General features: G+C 43.4%; 1 protein-coding gene across 4 annotated transcripts in view; it reads right to left on the bottom strand.

Moving 5' to 3' along the window:
* Positions 1-272: 272 nt before the first annotated feature.
* Positions 273-16,087, bottom strand: part of MTM1 (myotubularin 1) — a 109,810-nt gene continuing 93,995 nt past the window's right edge. For all 4 annotated transcript variants that reach the window (XM_058713681.1, XM_058713684.1, XM_058713683.1 and 1 more), the window contains 5 exons: positions 14,356-14,562; positions 13,355-13,447; positions 12,545-12,658; positions 8,275-8,451; positions 273-2,003 (listed from right to left, as the gene is read on the bottom strand). In XM_058713681.1, coding sequence (XP_058569664.1) covers positions 1,836-2,003; positions 8,275-8,451; positions 12,545-12,658; positions 13,355-13,447; positions 14,356-14,562 — 759 coding nt within the window. In that variant the 3' untranslated portion in view covers positions 273-1,835. The remainder of the gene's footprint in view (positions 2,004-8,274; positions 8,452-12,544; positions 12,659-13,354; positions 13,448-14,355; positions 14,563-16,087) is intronic.

The raw sequence follows: 16,087 nt of genomic DNA, 5'->3' as shown, positions 1-16,087 counted from the left end.
TGTCGGGCTCTGTGCAGACAGCTCAGAGCCTGGAGCCTGCTTCGGATTCTGTGTCTCCCTCTCTCTCTGCCCCTCCCCTGCTCATTCTCTCTCTCTCTCTCTCTCTCAAAAATAAACACTAAAAAAAAAAAACCCATCACTTTTAATACACTCAAATGTCCCATACACAATTTTGGGAGAGCCCTGTAAGGTCTCTAGTAAGATAAAACACATATGTAGCAGAGCCAGGAAAAGAAGACACACACACAGTCACACCCCCAAAAACAGAGTGCTATGTTTCGTTAATATATTTATTACAGCAGGACTTTAGTCATTATTGTCATGAAAACTTTTTCATGAAATTTCACAAAACCCTTTAAGCTATTAGTATTAGCTTTCTTCTTTTTATGGAGTGACACTTTGTTAATTTATGAAATATTTACAGCGTTTACAAAAAGCAAGAGAACGTCTAATAAAATTTCTTATACATACAAAATTTATACATTATACTACTATATTTGAGATGTCTTATTTGGTAGACCAATTAAGCTAGGACATAAAATAATTTACAAAGATATACTTAATCTCTCTTAATTCATTGAAAACAAAACCATATTAGCTATAAATAGTCCTTTACAAATCACTGTAAAACATTAATTGTTTTAACTCTAGCCTTAACTTTTACAAATATACTTAACTAAATGAATTAGTTCAGATATCAAATAGAACTGCATTTGCAATTTCATTTACTACTATTACTACAAAAAGCAACAACAACAAAGAAACAAAAAACCCAAAACCTGAAAAAGCAAACTGCCGGGTACACTTCAAGTAAAAATTTGTAGAACCAGTTTAATGCACGCTTGGGGGGAAGGGCATCCAACACCATGTAAATGGAAATACAATACTTTCAAGAATATGCTCAACAAATGTACATCTGTGGCTTTTATTTCAAAGAATGATGCTCTAGCAACAGCTCATATGTCCGAGATGGTCGACCCTACGCTTTGGCAGATAAGCTGGTCTGACTAGAGCGATGTTTGCGAAAACAGTCACCTCAGCAGCATAACGCCCCCACCATCCTCAAACAGTGCTATATGAGGGGTTTTCCATAACTGGAAAGTGGGTCAGAATTTTAGGCAAGCTCATGGAAGAACTCAGAAAATAGAACGGGCAAAACGTTAAAAAAAAAAAAAAAATCAAATCCTATTTGACTGGGCCCCATCTGTGTAATATAAAAATACGCTCCTCTTGAAAATTAGGGGAAAACACTTCATATTCTAAAATTTCAAACTAATGAAAAACTCATCTACACAGCTAGTTCTCTTTAAGTCACCACTTGACGATGGTATAAAATTTGGCAATTATTTAAACACCTTGCTTTTGGATGATGCCTCAGAAGAAGAGCTCAATTTGTTTTGGCAATAACATCTTTCACATTTGGATTCATTTTAGGTAATCCAAAGCAACTGTCGCGAGCAACCTAAGGCAAATTCGTTTCACACAGGTTTTCACTTTAGTTTAAAATCACGTCGTTCCAATTAAGCTCACAAAATAGATATTGTATACATAGTATTTCAAAAGAGGTAAATTAAATTTAATCTCTCAAAACCTGCTCTTGAAAGGTGTTAGCATTTTCCAAAACCTCATCTTGGCTCCTTTCTTCTGATTGCCGTGTAGACACTAGAGTTTTCTTGTAATATGTATTCTAGAAGGCACATATTCAAGAGTTTAAGATCGTGTTAGTTCCAGTTCTACATGGAGGCAAGTATTTCAATCTACTTTGTACAGAGGCCCCTGATGAAAGGCCATGACGTCCTCTGCCCGGAGCTGCGCTGCGGCGCCCAGGTCCCATCTCAGAAGTGGGTGTGCACGTGGGGCATCATCGGCGAAGGGCCGGCCGGCGAGGTGGAAGGCTCGGCGAGCTTGGCAGAGCCGGCGAGCTGCAACTCCTCGAGCCGCTGGATGTACTCGTCACGCAAGGCCAGGAGCTCCACGTAGCGCTGTTCCACCGGGTTGGGCTGCTGCAAAGAGCACAGACAGGCGTTAGGGCTCTCCCTGCCCACACACAAGGGGCCCCACTCTGCACAAGGGTCCCCCATGTTTATAGCAGCACTGTCAACAATAGCCAAAGTCTGGAAAGAGCCCAAATGGCCATCGATGGATGAATGGATAAAGAAGATGTGGTATATATAGACGACGGAGTCTTACTTGGCAATCAGAAAGAATGAAACCTTGCCATTTGCAACTATGTGGATGGAACTGGAGGGTATTATGCTATGTGAAATTAATCAGACAAAGACAAAAAGCATATGACTTCACTCATATGAGGACTTTAAGAGACAAAACAGATGAACATAAGGGAAGGGAACCAAAAATAATATAAAAACAGGGAGGGGTACAAAACAGAAGACACTCATAAATATGGAGAACAAACTCATAAATATGGAGGGGTTGTGGGAGGGGAGATGGGCTAAATGGGTAAGGGGCACTAAGGAATCTACTCCGAAATCACTGTTGCACTAGATGCTAACTAATTTGGATGGAAATTTTAAAAAATAAAAAATAAAATTAAACAAACAAAAAAAACCCCAGCACAGACCTCACAGGGTTGCCACACGAGTGAAGTCAGCCAATACAGTCAGCTTGGACGATTTCTTTCATTGATGGACAGGGGCCTTGCGGCAGTACAAAGGTTAGAAGTCAGGCGGGAACAGAGTGTGCGTCTCCCCAGCATGCTCACTTTCAAAACCTTGGTACTGATGTATAAATTAACAGGCAGGAATGTGCACGAATCTTAAAATGCTCACCTCAGTGAGCCTTTACATATACGTACACTAATGTAATCAGCACCGAGACCAAGATACACGGTAGGGTGGCCCACCGAAGACTCCCTCATCACCAGCGTGTTTTGAGATCAAAGGCAAGCTCCTAGAAAGCTTGAGCCGTATATGAAGACATCAAGAAAAGAGCCAAAAGTCTATACAAGTGCGTTCCTATTGTGTTGAGCTGAGCAGCAACAAGGAAGCTGTGAAGAGATGCCTGATATGCAGGCCGCAGCCTGCACCGCACGCGGAGGACAGCGGGCTGTGGTAGGGGCACAAGCCCTCCGGGACCTGTACTTCAAGGAGGGAGCACGAGCCCAGGGCTTTAAGATGGTGTCTGAGCTTCCTCTGGCTGCCATGACACATTAACACAAAATGGGGCGGGGTGCTTAACACAGCAGAAATGTACTTTCTCACAGCCCTGCAGGGCACCAGCCTGAAATCAGGCCATCAGCAGCGCTGTGCTCCCTCTGGAGGCTCCAGGGAAGGGTGACCTCTTCCAGCTTCGGGTGGCTCCAGGCTTCCTTGGCTTGTGGCTGTGTCCCTCCCTCTCTCCCTCCCACCTCTCCTGTTTTCGCATGGCCTTCTCCCCGTGAATGTCTGTGGCTCAAATCTCCTTCTGCTTTCTCTTATAAGGACACCTGTCACGCAATATAGAGCGCACTGCAAATCCAGGAAGATGGCATCTTCAGATCCTTAACCTAGTAACACCCCTAAAGACCCTTTTCCCAAATAAGATCACACTTACAGGTTTGGAGGGGCCACGTCTTTTGGGGGAGACCACTCAACCCAATTCAGGCTGCCAAGGAGTGGTCGACAGAGGCCAGATGAAATGCCACAGATGTGTGATGGTGCCTGCATTTCTAGTGGCACTGGTGCTTCCACTAGAGCTCTGGTTACAAAGGCCCACGGGCCAGAAGAGGTCTCCTCCTCCCTCCTAATCCTATTCTTCCTGTAAGCCCTGTTTTTTTTTCGTTTTTTTTTTTGTTTGTTTTGTTTTTACCGTAACTGCAGAGCGCGAGGTTTTCCAGAAAGATGCATGTGGCATTGGAACAGGAATGCTTGGTAGAGCGCCTGATACCCAGTAAGTGCTGTGCGTGGCCTGGTAATGTCTTTTGTCCGTCTTTCTCTGTGTATTCAGCTGAGGGCAGACACTGTTCCAGGCGCTTGGGACCCATCAGTGAACAAAGGAGCCCCAAATCCCAGTTTTTATGCCATTTCTCTTCCAGCAGAGGGAGACAGACAGAGAATACTACAGGTCTGAGTTACAGAAGGTGTTCAAAGGTGAGGAACACTATGGAAGAGAAGTAGAGCGGTGTAAGAGGGACAGGGCTGGAAGGAGGCCATGTCAGGCCTCAGAGGCCATTGCAGGGACCTGGGCTTTGGTGCCGGGTGAGGCGAGTGGTTCCCTGGACACTTCCAAGTGGAGGGGTGGTGGGATCTGGAATCCGCTTTGCAAGGCCTGCTCTGGTTACCATGTTGAGAACGGGCCAGAAGGAAGCAAGGGTGGGATCGGGGAGCCCAGCTACAAGGCTAGGCAGCATCACACGGCCCGCACGGGCCCAGCAGCAGGGGGACTGGTGCAGAGTATCCAGAGTCCTATAGGTTTGGAGGGCCCAGTCCAGCAGGCTCTGCCGACAGACTGGATAAGGGGTGTGAGGGAGGAGGGAGTCAAGGAGGACTGCCCGGTCTCTGGCCAGAGTGACTAGGATGGGGTTGCCGAGAACAGAGATGGGAAGATGGCAGGAGGCACAGGTTCTGGGGGATGAAGAGTTCCATTTTAGACACGTCCACTTTGATCTGCTGTGCCAGGCCTGTTCACCATCAACCGTCCATCCTCTCTGCTTGGTGTCACCTACTGGGCCCCACACCTGTGCAGTCTGTTTCTGGGCTCTACCCTTTCGATTCTCAGGGCAAGTTCTTTCTCGAGATTCTCTCCTTCAAAACTGTCTTGGCTATTTTTAAAACTGTCTTTTCTTCATATGACTATGAGGATCAGTTTGTTATTGTACCAGTAAGCACAATTAGACAAGAAAAACAAATCAGAGGTAAAACTCATTTTTGCAGAGGACAAGGCTGTATAATTAGAAAACTCGAGAGAGTAGACCAAAAAAATGACTAGAAATAAAACGAATTCAGTCCAGTGATGGGTACAAAATGTCCAGAAGGCATTAGCCTACAGAAAAATACAAACCATTTAGAGGATACAAGGAAAGAGTCTAACAGACAAAACCATGAGAAATGAGGTTTAAATACAGTCAAGTGGCTGTAAATGCCACGCCGCAGCCTCTCACTCGGGACTGAGTGTGAAATAAAGAGTGTCGACACAGCACAGAAGACAGGCCCTCCTACTGGAGATGACTTCAGCACCACACAGGCCAGCCTGTCCATATCTGACTGTCCTCGTTCTCAACCTCTGGCGATCGCTACACAGAGACGTGAGCTTGCCAGTGCCAGCCTGGTTAACAGCTGCAGGGAGCACAGTGGCCCCCGAAGTAGAATATGAAGCTCCCCAGCAGCCCAAGGCCCCACTCAGGTTTATAACAGGACTCACTGAATACTTGTGCTTCTGGCATGAGCAAGTCCCACGTATTAATACAGGTACCGAATTTGCTTATGGAGAGCTCCTCTAATGTAAGTATTGGTCTTTCCATCAACTCTGCTGAGTTTTTATGTCGTAGCAAAGGTTGGTGGCTTTTGCTTTTCAAAAGCACACACACCTGGGATGCCTGGGTGGCTCAGTTGGTTAAGCGTCCGACTCTTGACTTCAGTTCAGCTCATGATCTCACAGTTCTTGAGTTTAAGCCCCACGTCGGGCTTTGCGCTAATGGTGCTTGGGATTCCGTCTCTCTCTCTCTCTCTCTCTCTTCCCCTCCCCTGCTCGCTCACAATCTCTCTCTCAAAATAAACATTTAAAAGAAGAGAAAAGAAAAAAGAAAAGCAAAGCACACTAACCCTGCCTTATTCTAGGCTAGAGGTCATCACAGGGAGGGGCTGGATGTAGTATATGCTTTTGTATCTTTCAGTACTGATGGGATACTTGCAGTGCTCTGAATGCTGTAGGTACCCAGTAAAGGTGTGTGTACCCACTGGGCCAGACAACTGAACAACTTAACTTTTAAGTGGTTAAGTGTATTTCTTTAGGTTTACATTCTGTAATTTAAGAAGCCCTATGTGATCGGATTTAAATCTATTTCTGTATGAAATAATGTTCTACGTGAGATCTTTAAGGAAATCTAAGGCATTTAATTCACACTTCTATTATGACATTTCTCCCTGAGCACTATCATCATGGACTTATGTTCCTGGGCGCCCCCATCAACCTGGGAGCTCCTGGGGGCTGACACTGCCTCCTCTTAATCTCTGTGTCTCCCTCCCTGAAAATACAAAGATACATGTAGAAATCTACAGAGAAAGCGTAAGTTACTTTCTTTTTTGAGTACTTTCACAGATCATAGTACAGACCAATTACTGTCTCAAAATAGAAACCTCTATCAAAAAATCTGTGTTCCTATCTGGACCAGGTCCATTTTGCTAAGCTCTATGAAAATAAGGGGAGAGAGATGCAAGTTATTCTAATGATGTTTCTTCCAACTTGACTTGTCACCCAATTGTCACCTTTATATATTCAGAAATGAATTGCTCTAAATTCCTCCAATCTTAAGAGTTTCTCCAAGTACAAATGGGTGAGGGGAGATTAGAGGATCTGTACAGAAATTGTTGATACTTTCTAATTACTAATGGTTTAAAAAAAAAAGGCTACAATAAATACATAAAAGGATCAATGTGCAAGACACAGTGCACATCTATAGAATATTTTCTAATTAGAAAAGGAACATGTCCTCTGTAACAGCAGTTAGAACCCTGGCAAAATTCCCATTTCCTCTTTACTTGATATTTCAAATGCAAGAACTACTGTTGAGTAAATTCCCTCAACATGCTTCTCAAACCCCAAACTAAGCAAGCAAGTGCTCTCCAGCCCTGGAATCTGTCACTTTCTGAGAGATGACACATTGCCACCATTAACGAATTGCAGAAGCCTTTCATGTGAGCAGCAGAGACCTTGAAACGAGAGTGCCAGCTAGGAGCGGGCATTCCCCAGTGGGAAGAGAGGGCACAGGCTGGCCCGTGGCCAGCTGCCTGAGTGGGATAAACAATCGAAGAGAAAGACCACAGAGCCAGGGCCCTGCTGTCACCCTGCGACTTCTAGCGGGATTAAAGCTGGCACTGACGCCACACCAGCCTGTGAGAACAGGTAGTCAGTTGACCATCCACACTGCAGGAAAACGTGCAAACCTTTACAAAGAGCAATTGCAAATACTGAAGATTTACCACGCTTAAAACAAATCATGAACTGGCGGTGCTTCTGTGCCTTTACAGCGCAGGCTGTACTTCTCTGATTTTGGAGTGGAGCGGAAGGGGGAGAATGGAGAAGCCCAAGTGTGTCTCCAACAAAATGTGGAATCTTTTGCTTCAAAAATCAGTTTCCCGTTTTGACTGACAAATGGCCAATCTATCCACTGACAGATCACTTATCTGTATTTTAGAAGACATGCCCCTCAGTGAAATGCGCTCTGATATTAGCTGACCTGGTACATACACCTGGGGTAGATACCGGAAAATATTTTCTTTCTTTGAACGATCATCTAAGTCTACTTCCTGGAAAGAATTTTCTTATGATGTGCAAGAATGTCCACTAATTGAAGGAAAACCTTGGCTATCAAAACTCGAAAAATTTCCAGAGCTTCTAATCAGTTTACATTTTAGTAATAAAAATTATATTATTATTTTTGTAATGTTTATTTACTTGAGAGAGACAGAGACAGAGGCACAAGCACGGGAGGAGCAGAATAAGGGAGACACAGAATCTGAAGCAGGCTCCAGACTCTGAGCTGTCAGCACAGAGCCCGAGGTGGGGCTCGAACTCACAGACTGCAAGATCTTGACCTGAGCTGAAGTTGGATGCTTAACTGACTGAGCCATCCAGGTGCCCCCAAAACTGTATTATTTATTTATCTAAAAAAAATTTTTTTTTACATTTATTTATTTATTTATTTATTTATTTATTTATTTACGAGAGACAGAGAGAGACAGAGCACAAGCGGAGGATGGGCAGGGAGAGAAGGAGACACAGAATCCGAAGCAGACTCCAGGTTCTGAGCTGTCGGCACAGAGCCTGACACGGGGCTCAAACTCACAAACTGTGAGATCATGACCTGAGCGGAAGTAGGACGCTCAACCGACTGAGCCACCCAGGCGCCCCCAAAATTGTATTATTTATAGGAATATAAGTTAAAGCCAATCAAAATAAGTGGCTTAGCAATTAAAGCTGCATTTGAAAGCAAGTGTATTTTTTTGTCTATTTCCCCCCTCATAATATTTTTGAAAAAAACTACCAAATGACATTATCTAAGTCCAGAAGCAATAATTAATACACATCACTGCCTTTTAACAATGTCATTTCACTTACTTGTTGCTTGATTCTGGGGTTCCATCTAATGTAGTAATTCACCCAAAGTTCCAAGTGACGCATACTGGCAACTGGATATAAAACTCGATTGATTTCTTTAGTATAGAAGGGGTTTTTGAATTTGTCTTTATTACTGTTTATCAGTGACCACAAAGATACTGTTCTTTCTGTAACTTTCTATAGAGAAAGAGAAAGTGGAAAGCCTAAGTAAAAACACACAAGTACGCAAACCATTTTTCAGCCTGTGGCAATACATTTGAGCTTCTACTTGAATCACACATTTACATTATCCCCATAATGGCTCAAAAAGCCTCACGGGCCAGTGAGTGCCCAGCAACCACTTCCTGATATTTGCATAGATAATGGCCTAGCTTGAGAGCCACTATTTCTGCCAGAAGACAGAGGTGCAGAACGCTGTACCATTAAATGCAATTCACTGACCTAAAATGACTGTTCCCGGCGAGGTAAAACATTTATGAACACATATCTGGGCAGTATGTTCTTTTTAATTCAGCAGAAAGAAAAATTATCGCAAGATCCCGCTGGCTCTTTTCATTTTTATATTTGTTAGGACTGTAAGGTCTTCACCTGTGCCTACTTGACAGTTGGTATCTAGACATAAAGTGATTTTAAGCAACCATCCAGATGTGTAATCTTTATCATATGCTGCCATCCAGGTATTTGAAAACACCTAGATAACGGACTTCAATCTTTACTTTTTCACTCAGTGTCCATCATCCCACACAGAGATTCACATTTGCAGTTTATTATAGATTGCTACCAATTTTGAGCATAAACTAGGAAAGAATCCAATGCTTGGGAAATAAAAGGTACAACTACTAAAATTACCAACGGCACAATGTGAAATTCTTCCTAGTAATGACTTCAATAAGAAAGGACCAATAAGCTAAAGCTGGATGCTAAAAAAGAACAGCTTGAAGCCAGGAACTGAAGACATGTCTTTAGCATGCATATTTCATTAATGTGTGAACAATAACAATGGCAGCAAAAGTCTGCCTTCCTTGGAATCCACCTAAAACTTCATTTGTACCTTTCGGATGCCACAATCTATATTGCGTTGTGTTTATTTGCATGCTTGTTTTTATTTTTATACATGCACATAGTTTAAAAGATCAAGTAGCCTGACGAGGTTTGTTATAAAAAGATTAACTCTCTCACCTCTCTCCACACAAGCAACTGTGCTTGATTTTTTTAAGTTGATTTGATTACCTGGTACTTAAGCTCCACATCTCTAGATAACATGCCCTCCTTGCTACCTGGGGGCTAAACGGCTCTGGGCACTCAGTCTCTTTCCCGCCTCACCCCCCACCCCCCCACAGCTTTCAAGAGACTGACATTTAGTGTTTTGATCACTATCGCGAAGCAAATGCTTTTCCCAGGCAGGCTACATAGTCACTTTTTCTCCCCAATTTTTGTCGTCTTCCCTTGGTTTAACAACTGCCTATTCCGTTTGCTAACTTTCCTTGGCATTTACCAGTAATCCAATCCCCAACTCTTCCTCCAACGTCTCGAACTTCTGTCAAGACACTGTACGTTCAGAGCTCACAGTCTGATCCTCGGAGGAAAGCAAGCTGCGCCGGGTGCTTCTGTGTCTTGTGTCCAGCTCGCATCTATGATCTCTTTCCTGTTTCGCCCTGAGCACCACCTCTTGCCTCTCTCTGAGCTGGATTCCAGTCTTCTTCCTTGTTTGCGTGGAGCAGATGCTCCAGCAGCTTCGAGAGAAGCTGGTGTGGGAGGGAAGTCTTGATGCCATGCATGTCTGAGAATATCTTTGGCCTACCTAATCATTTGTTTGACGGTTTGGTGGCTGGAGAATACTAGGTTGAAACCATTTTCCTTTAAAATTCTGAAGGTAGGGGTGCCTGGGTGGCTTGGTTGAGCGTCCGACTCTTGATTTTGGCTCAGGTCATGATTCCAGGGTTGTGGGATAGAGCCCCTCATCAGGCTCCGCACTGAACGTGGAGCCTGCTTAAGATATTCTCTCTCTCTCTCTCTCTCTCTGCCCCTCTCCCCTGCTCCTGCGTGCACTCTCATTCTCTCTAAAAAAAAATAAACAAATAAAATTCTGAAGGCAATTATCTACTGAGTTCTAGCTTCCAATACTGATATTGAACAATTTTGTGTTCTCAATCTGCTTATTTGCAAATAACCTGTTCCTTTTCTCTTTGGAAGCTTGGAAGATCTTTTCTTTGTCCCCGGTTGTTTTGAAACTTCATGGAGATGTGTCTTAGTAGGGGTCTATTTTTTTCCACTGCACTGGGGCCCTTGGGAGGCTTTTCAATGTGGAAACTCATGTACTTCAATTCTGGGAAACATTCTCAAATTATTTCTGTGATTTCCTGCTCTATGGCCTCCCCATTTTCTCTTTCTAGAACCTCTACTATGTGGATTTTGGATCTCCAGAAGTGATCTGGTCTCCATATTCCACCTCTATCTCTAATGCTCTTTCTGGGAGATTTCACCTCCTCTTCCAGCTCTTCTTCTGAGATTTTCATTTCTGTGGACGTCATGTGTTTCATTTCAAGTTGGTTTCTGATCTTGAAACGGTCTTTCCAAACAACATCCTGTTATTATCTCGCACCACCAACATTTTCTGATCTTTCTTGGGATATTAAATGATGACTGCTTGTGTATGTTTCTGCCCTCCCTACCTGGTAACTCTTTTCTCCACGCTGCTTTTTCTCACTCCTGGCTGTCTGCTACAATTTAAGAGCGGAGGGCTGAAGAGCCGACTGGAAGCTCTCGGATCATGAGGCTCGTCAAGCTGAGTTTCACTGTGGGGAACCGTAGGTGTTGGTATCTTTAGGTTCTTCTTCTCAGGCCAGTTTCCCCAGAGATGATTGTTTTTAATTGAAGTGGAATTCACATACCATAAAACTCACCATTTTAAAGTCTACAATCCAGTACACTCACAAAAGCTGTGCCACCATCACCTCTATCAGGTTCCGAGATATTTTCATCACTCCACATGGAACATGTTCCGAGATATTTTCATCACTCCAAATGGAAACCTCATACCCATTAAGCAGGCACCCCCCCATTCTCCCCTCCCGCTCCTGGAAAACACTCATCTGCTTTCTTGCCTCAATGTACTTGTTATTCTGGACATTTCAAATAAATGGAATCATGCGATCCGTGGCCTCTGTGTCTGGCTCCCCTCATTTAGCATGTTTTCAAGGTTTGTCCATGCTGTTGCCTGGACCCTGACTTCATTCCTTTTTATGACTGAATAGTATTCCAGAGTATACATAGACCACATTCTGTTTCTCCTGTCCTCGCTGATGGACCTGGGGTCATTGCCACCTTTTAGCTATCGTGAGTAGTGCTGCTGTGAACATCTGTGTGCGAATTTTTGTTTCAACTTCTGCCTTCATTTCCCTTGGGTATGTACCTAGGAGTGGAATTGCTGGGTCCTAGGACAACTCCATGTTTAGCCTTCTGAGGGAGCCACCACATGGTCTTCTACTGTGGCTGCACCATTTTGCATCCCCACCAACAATGGCCGAGGGCTCCATTTTGTCCCCCGACCCTCACCAACAGAGGTTCTTTCATGCTCCTTCCCGGAACGTGAGGACTTGCTTCCAGAATGCTGGGAGTCAGTAGGGGAAAGAAGCTGCGGCCCTCAGAGTCAGCTCCTCTCCATTCGCCTCACCCCCAGGTGACACTCGGGTCCTCTGCCCAGAGACTCACTCTGCCAGAGTCCTCAGCTCCAGAAGAGTGGAGGGGATCTGAGGAGGCTAACTGCTGATTTCCAACAGACCCTTGGGTGGTCTTATCCTTCCGCTCTGCCCGAAAACCCGAGTCATCTGGGACTCTAGGCAGTGCAAAGAGGGCTGCTTCCTGGCTCCCCCCACTGCTGATCTGAGACTCAGTTTCTCAAGCTACGTGGTCTACAAACTTATCAGCTTCTAAAATTTGGTTGCCACATCTCCTTTTTCATCTTCCCTGTTCTTGTAGGTTTATGCCTTTAAAACAATTTCCTCTACTGACATTTTTATGGTGTTTTGGGAGGGAGCCCTTCCATACCTTTAAAGTCATTCCTACTCCCTGAAGGGCAAAGTTAGTGTCTTACCCCTGCACTGAATAGCAGACACTCAACAAGCCCTGGCTGAAGTGAAAGCACCCAGGCTCTGTGGTGAAAAATGAGAAACATTTGCATTTCACACAAACCAAGCTATCATTTTGTTTTCCTTCTTCCTTCAGGAAAGACCAGACGCATTTAATTAAAACGATTAGCATTTCCACTCACCTGTCTTTCTCGAGCAGATTCACAGTTGTATAAGAAAGTACCAAACCGGCAACTATACAGATGATCCAAAATTGTAATCAAAAACCGTTCATTGAATTCAAAAGCTGTAGGGAACTAGACAAAAGCAAACAAGCCAACAAAGCATGAAAACTTGGGGCTGATCTCTTACAGAACTGAAAAGAGGTGCATAATCCGCACACATCCTACAGCTCTTCTCTTGGTGCTGTGCACAGGACTGAGGAGAGTCGAGTTTAAAGGAGAGTCGAGTAGGGGTGCCCGGGTGGCTCAGTCAGTTAAGCTTCCGACTCTTGGTTTCGGCTCAGGTCATGATCTCACAGTTTGTGGGATCGAGCCCAGCACTGGGCTCTGTGCTGACAGTGCAGAGCCTGCTTGGGATTCTCTCTCCCCCTCCCCTGCTTACTCTATCTTTCTCTCTCAAAATAAAATAACTGAATAATAGGAAAGCAAGCCAATTATCTCAGTTCTCCTGGGTGCACAGGGCATATAGGGTAGTTTTATTATTTATGGTGTCATATGTTAGCAGGCATAGCTATATACACGTGCCTCTATACACGTACTGTCAATTCCGTTAGTAGAGATGCTACAGTTAGATATTGAATTTTTAAGACATTATGGAAAATCCCAGACATAAATAGTAGTGAGAATAAAAACGCAAACCCCATATACCCATCATGCGGCTTCAACGATTATTAACATACAAATGTAAATAGAGATGAGGCAAATCCCAGATATTAGACCAAAATATTTAAACACTGAGTCAAATGTATCTTTATCCTATATATCCCTTACCTGTTTTGACATTTGCCATACACAATCAATAAACTGGAGAAAAATAGGAGATCGGTCAGCATCGGCATGGTTTTTGTCACCATGACCTATTCTCTAAAAGGAATTGATGAAGACGATTTGTTATAATTTAAGGGCATGAGACTGAGAAAGCATACAACCCACAAAATGTGACAATACAAGTCCGTGATCTGCTTTCCGATGCCGAATTTTGAACTAGTGGAAATCAAGTATATAAACATCTATAAAATAGCAATACCAACACATGTGCCCCAACTATTTCATCTGACTGGAATTCTGTACCAGTCTAGGGCAGCTGCAGGGATACAGGGCCAGATGACTCTGCGGTTATGTCAGTGGCACGAAGGGACCAACCCTCAAGTTTGAAGCCTTGAAGCTGGGTCCAAAAGGGTGTTATCATTATCATTAAAAGTAAGTTCTTTCTCTCTTAAAAACAAGACAAAAGCCTTACCATTTATTCTTTTATTAACCATGATTCTTTCTACTTGAAAATGTTATTCACACTACTTAGGAAATGTGGATGACCATCACCTGAGTGACCTTGTGCAGAAGGGTTATGCAAAGGATATCTGGAACCGAGAACTGGAAATGTGTGTATCAGAATAATAAGAATCTAGTATCTCTGTAAAATGTATTTGGCTCTAACAGCTCTAATAGTAGTTGAGAAAGAATTGTCACCCTATCCTCCTCCTTTCACACAAAGTCAATGTGAACATTTTCATGCAGGCTCCTGGTATTACTTTCAAATCAAACTGTAAATAGTGCAGATGGATAGAGAAGTCTCCTAAAACAACTTCTACCTGACCCCAGGCATCACACGTTTTCAAACCTGTAGAGTCCTTATCATTCAATCCCTCGGGTTTTTATCATTCAATCCCTCGGATTTTCCTTTTCAAAAGCAAATATGTGGTTTAATGACTAGTTTTTACATCTCAAATGGCAGTAATCTGACATTTAAAAAATGAACTTTATGGTTTACTTACAGATGCAAATTTATGTCCAAAACTTATCCATTCTTTCTGTACCAGTATTTCAAACCCTTCGATGCTCCGGTAGAAGCTGTCCAACATCAGCATGGCCAGGGACGTCAGCTGGGCAGTTCTGTCCCATCCATCACTGCAGTGCACAAGCACTGAGCTCTTCCCTGAAGAAACTTTGTCTGCTACTTGAATGGCTCCCGTCAAAACAAGCTGGCAAAGAACACGCGAGTCAGTAGGTGGCTGTAAGAGACTGCTGAAATGTGAAATTACAGTTTTTTACTAGCTTACTGGATTAAGGGCCCACCTTACTCCAGTAAGACCTCATCTTAACTAACTGCACTTGCACTGACCCTATTTCTAAAAAGGTCACACTCTGAAGTACGGGGGGGGGGGGGGACGGGGAGGGTGTACCTCAGGACTTCAAGATATGAATTGGGGGGGTGGGGAGGAGACACAATTCAGCTCGTAACAGTGATCATTTTAGAAAAATCACTGGTCCAGTAGGTCTAGACCCTAAAGGCCTGATACAGTGGAAATCACCACTGAGCCTTTGACAAAATATGAACTACTCTGTGGCTCACTAGTAGAATACTTATGTAAGGATACAGGGATGGCCTTCTAGTAAAAGTTTGAGACTTAGAAGTACTACTAAATTTATGTACACAAACATTTATTGCCACAATGTCATTTTTGGATGATTTAGGTGTTTATGGAGTAATCCTTTACGAACCATACAATTTACCCATGAGTGTGTGGTTTGGTAAGATTTTGTAAATTTATACAGTTGTGCAACCATCATCACAACCCATCACCCATAAAAAGTCTCGTGTGCCATCTGAGGTCAAACCCTGCTCCCTTCCTTGGCTCCTGGCAACCAATGATCTGCTTTCTTTCTCTACAGTTCTGTGTTTACTAAAAATTTTATGTAAATGGAATAATAAAATAGGTGGTCTTTTTTTTATGTTTATTTATTTTTGAGAGAAAGAGAGAATATGAGCAGGGAGGGGCAGAAAGAGAGAGACACACACAGAATCCGAAGCAGACTCCAGGTCCGAGCTGTCAGCACAGAGCTCGACGTGGGGCTTGAACCCGTGAACTGGGAGATCATGACCTGAGCCAAAGTCAGACACTTAACTGACTGAGCTGCCCAGGCACCCTGACTGGCTTAATGCACTTAGCAGCGTGTTTTTAAGGTACATCCATGTTGTCGCCTGTATCAGTCCTTTCTTCCTTTTTAAGGCCAAAAAAAATTCCATTCTATTGACAGATCACATTTTATCTATCCATTCATCAGCTGATAGACATGTAGTTGTTTCTCGTATTTGATTACTATGAATGATGCACATATACACATTTCTAGGGACTTAAGTGTTCATTTATCCTGTGTAAATGCCTAAGAGTGAAATGGTTGGCTCACACGCTAATGTGTACTTATTTAACTTTTTAAGAAACTGCTAAACTGCTTTCAAAAGCCACTGTACCACTTCACGTTGCCACTGTCAGTGTACGAGGGCTCTGTCTTTTCATGCGTTCATCAGCCGTTCACCTACATGACGCTATTTGGGGGCTCCCCAAATTGTAACAGCTGTGCAACAGTCAAGTATTATGGTCGCTTTCACTAATTCAAGGAAAAGAGTAAGTGAAAGATCTGGTTTTTCATTTTACTTATTTATTTTTTAAGTAAGCTCTATGCCCAATGTGGGGCTTGAACACTCGACCCCAAAATCAAGAGTAG

The sequence above is a fragment of the Neofelis nebulosa genome, chromosome X (assembly GCF_028018385.1).
Source record: "Neofelis nebulosa isolate mNeoNeb1 chromosome X, mNeoNeb1.pri, whole genome shotgun sequence".
NCBI lineage: Eukaryota > Metazoa > Chordata > Mammalia > Carnivora > Felidae > Neofelis > Neofelis nebulosa.
The sequence above is the reverse complement of the archived record's forward strand: the minus strand, read 5'-3'. Positions and strand labels throughout refer to the sequence as shown.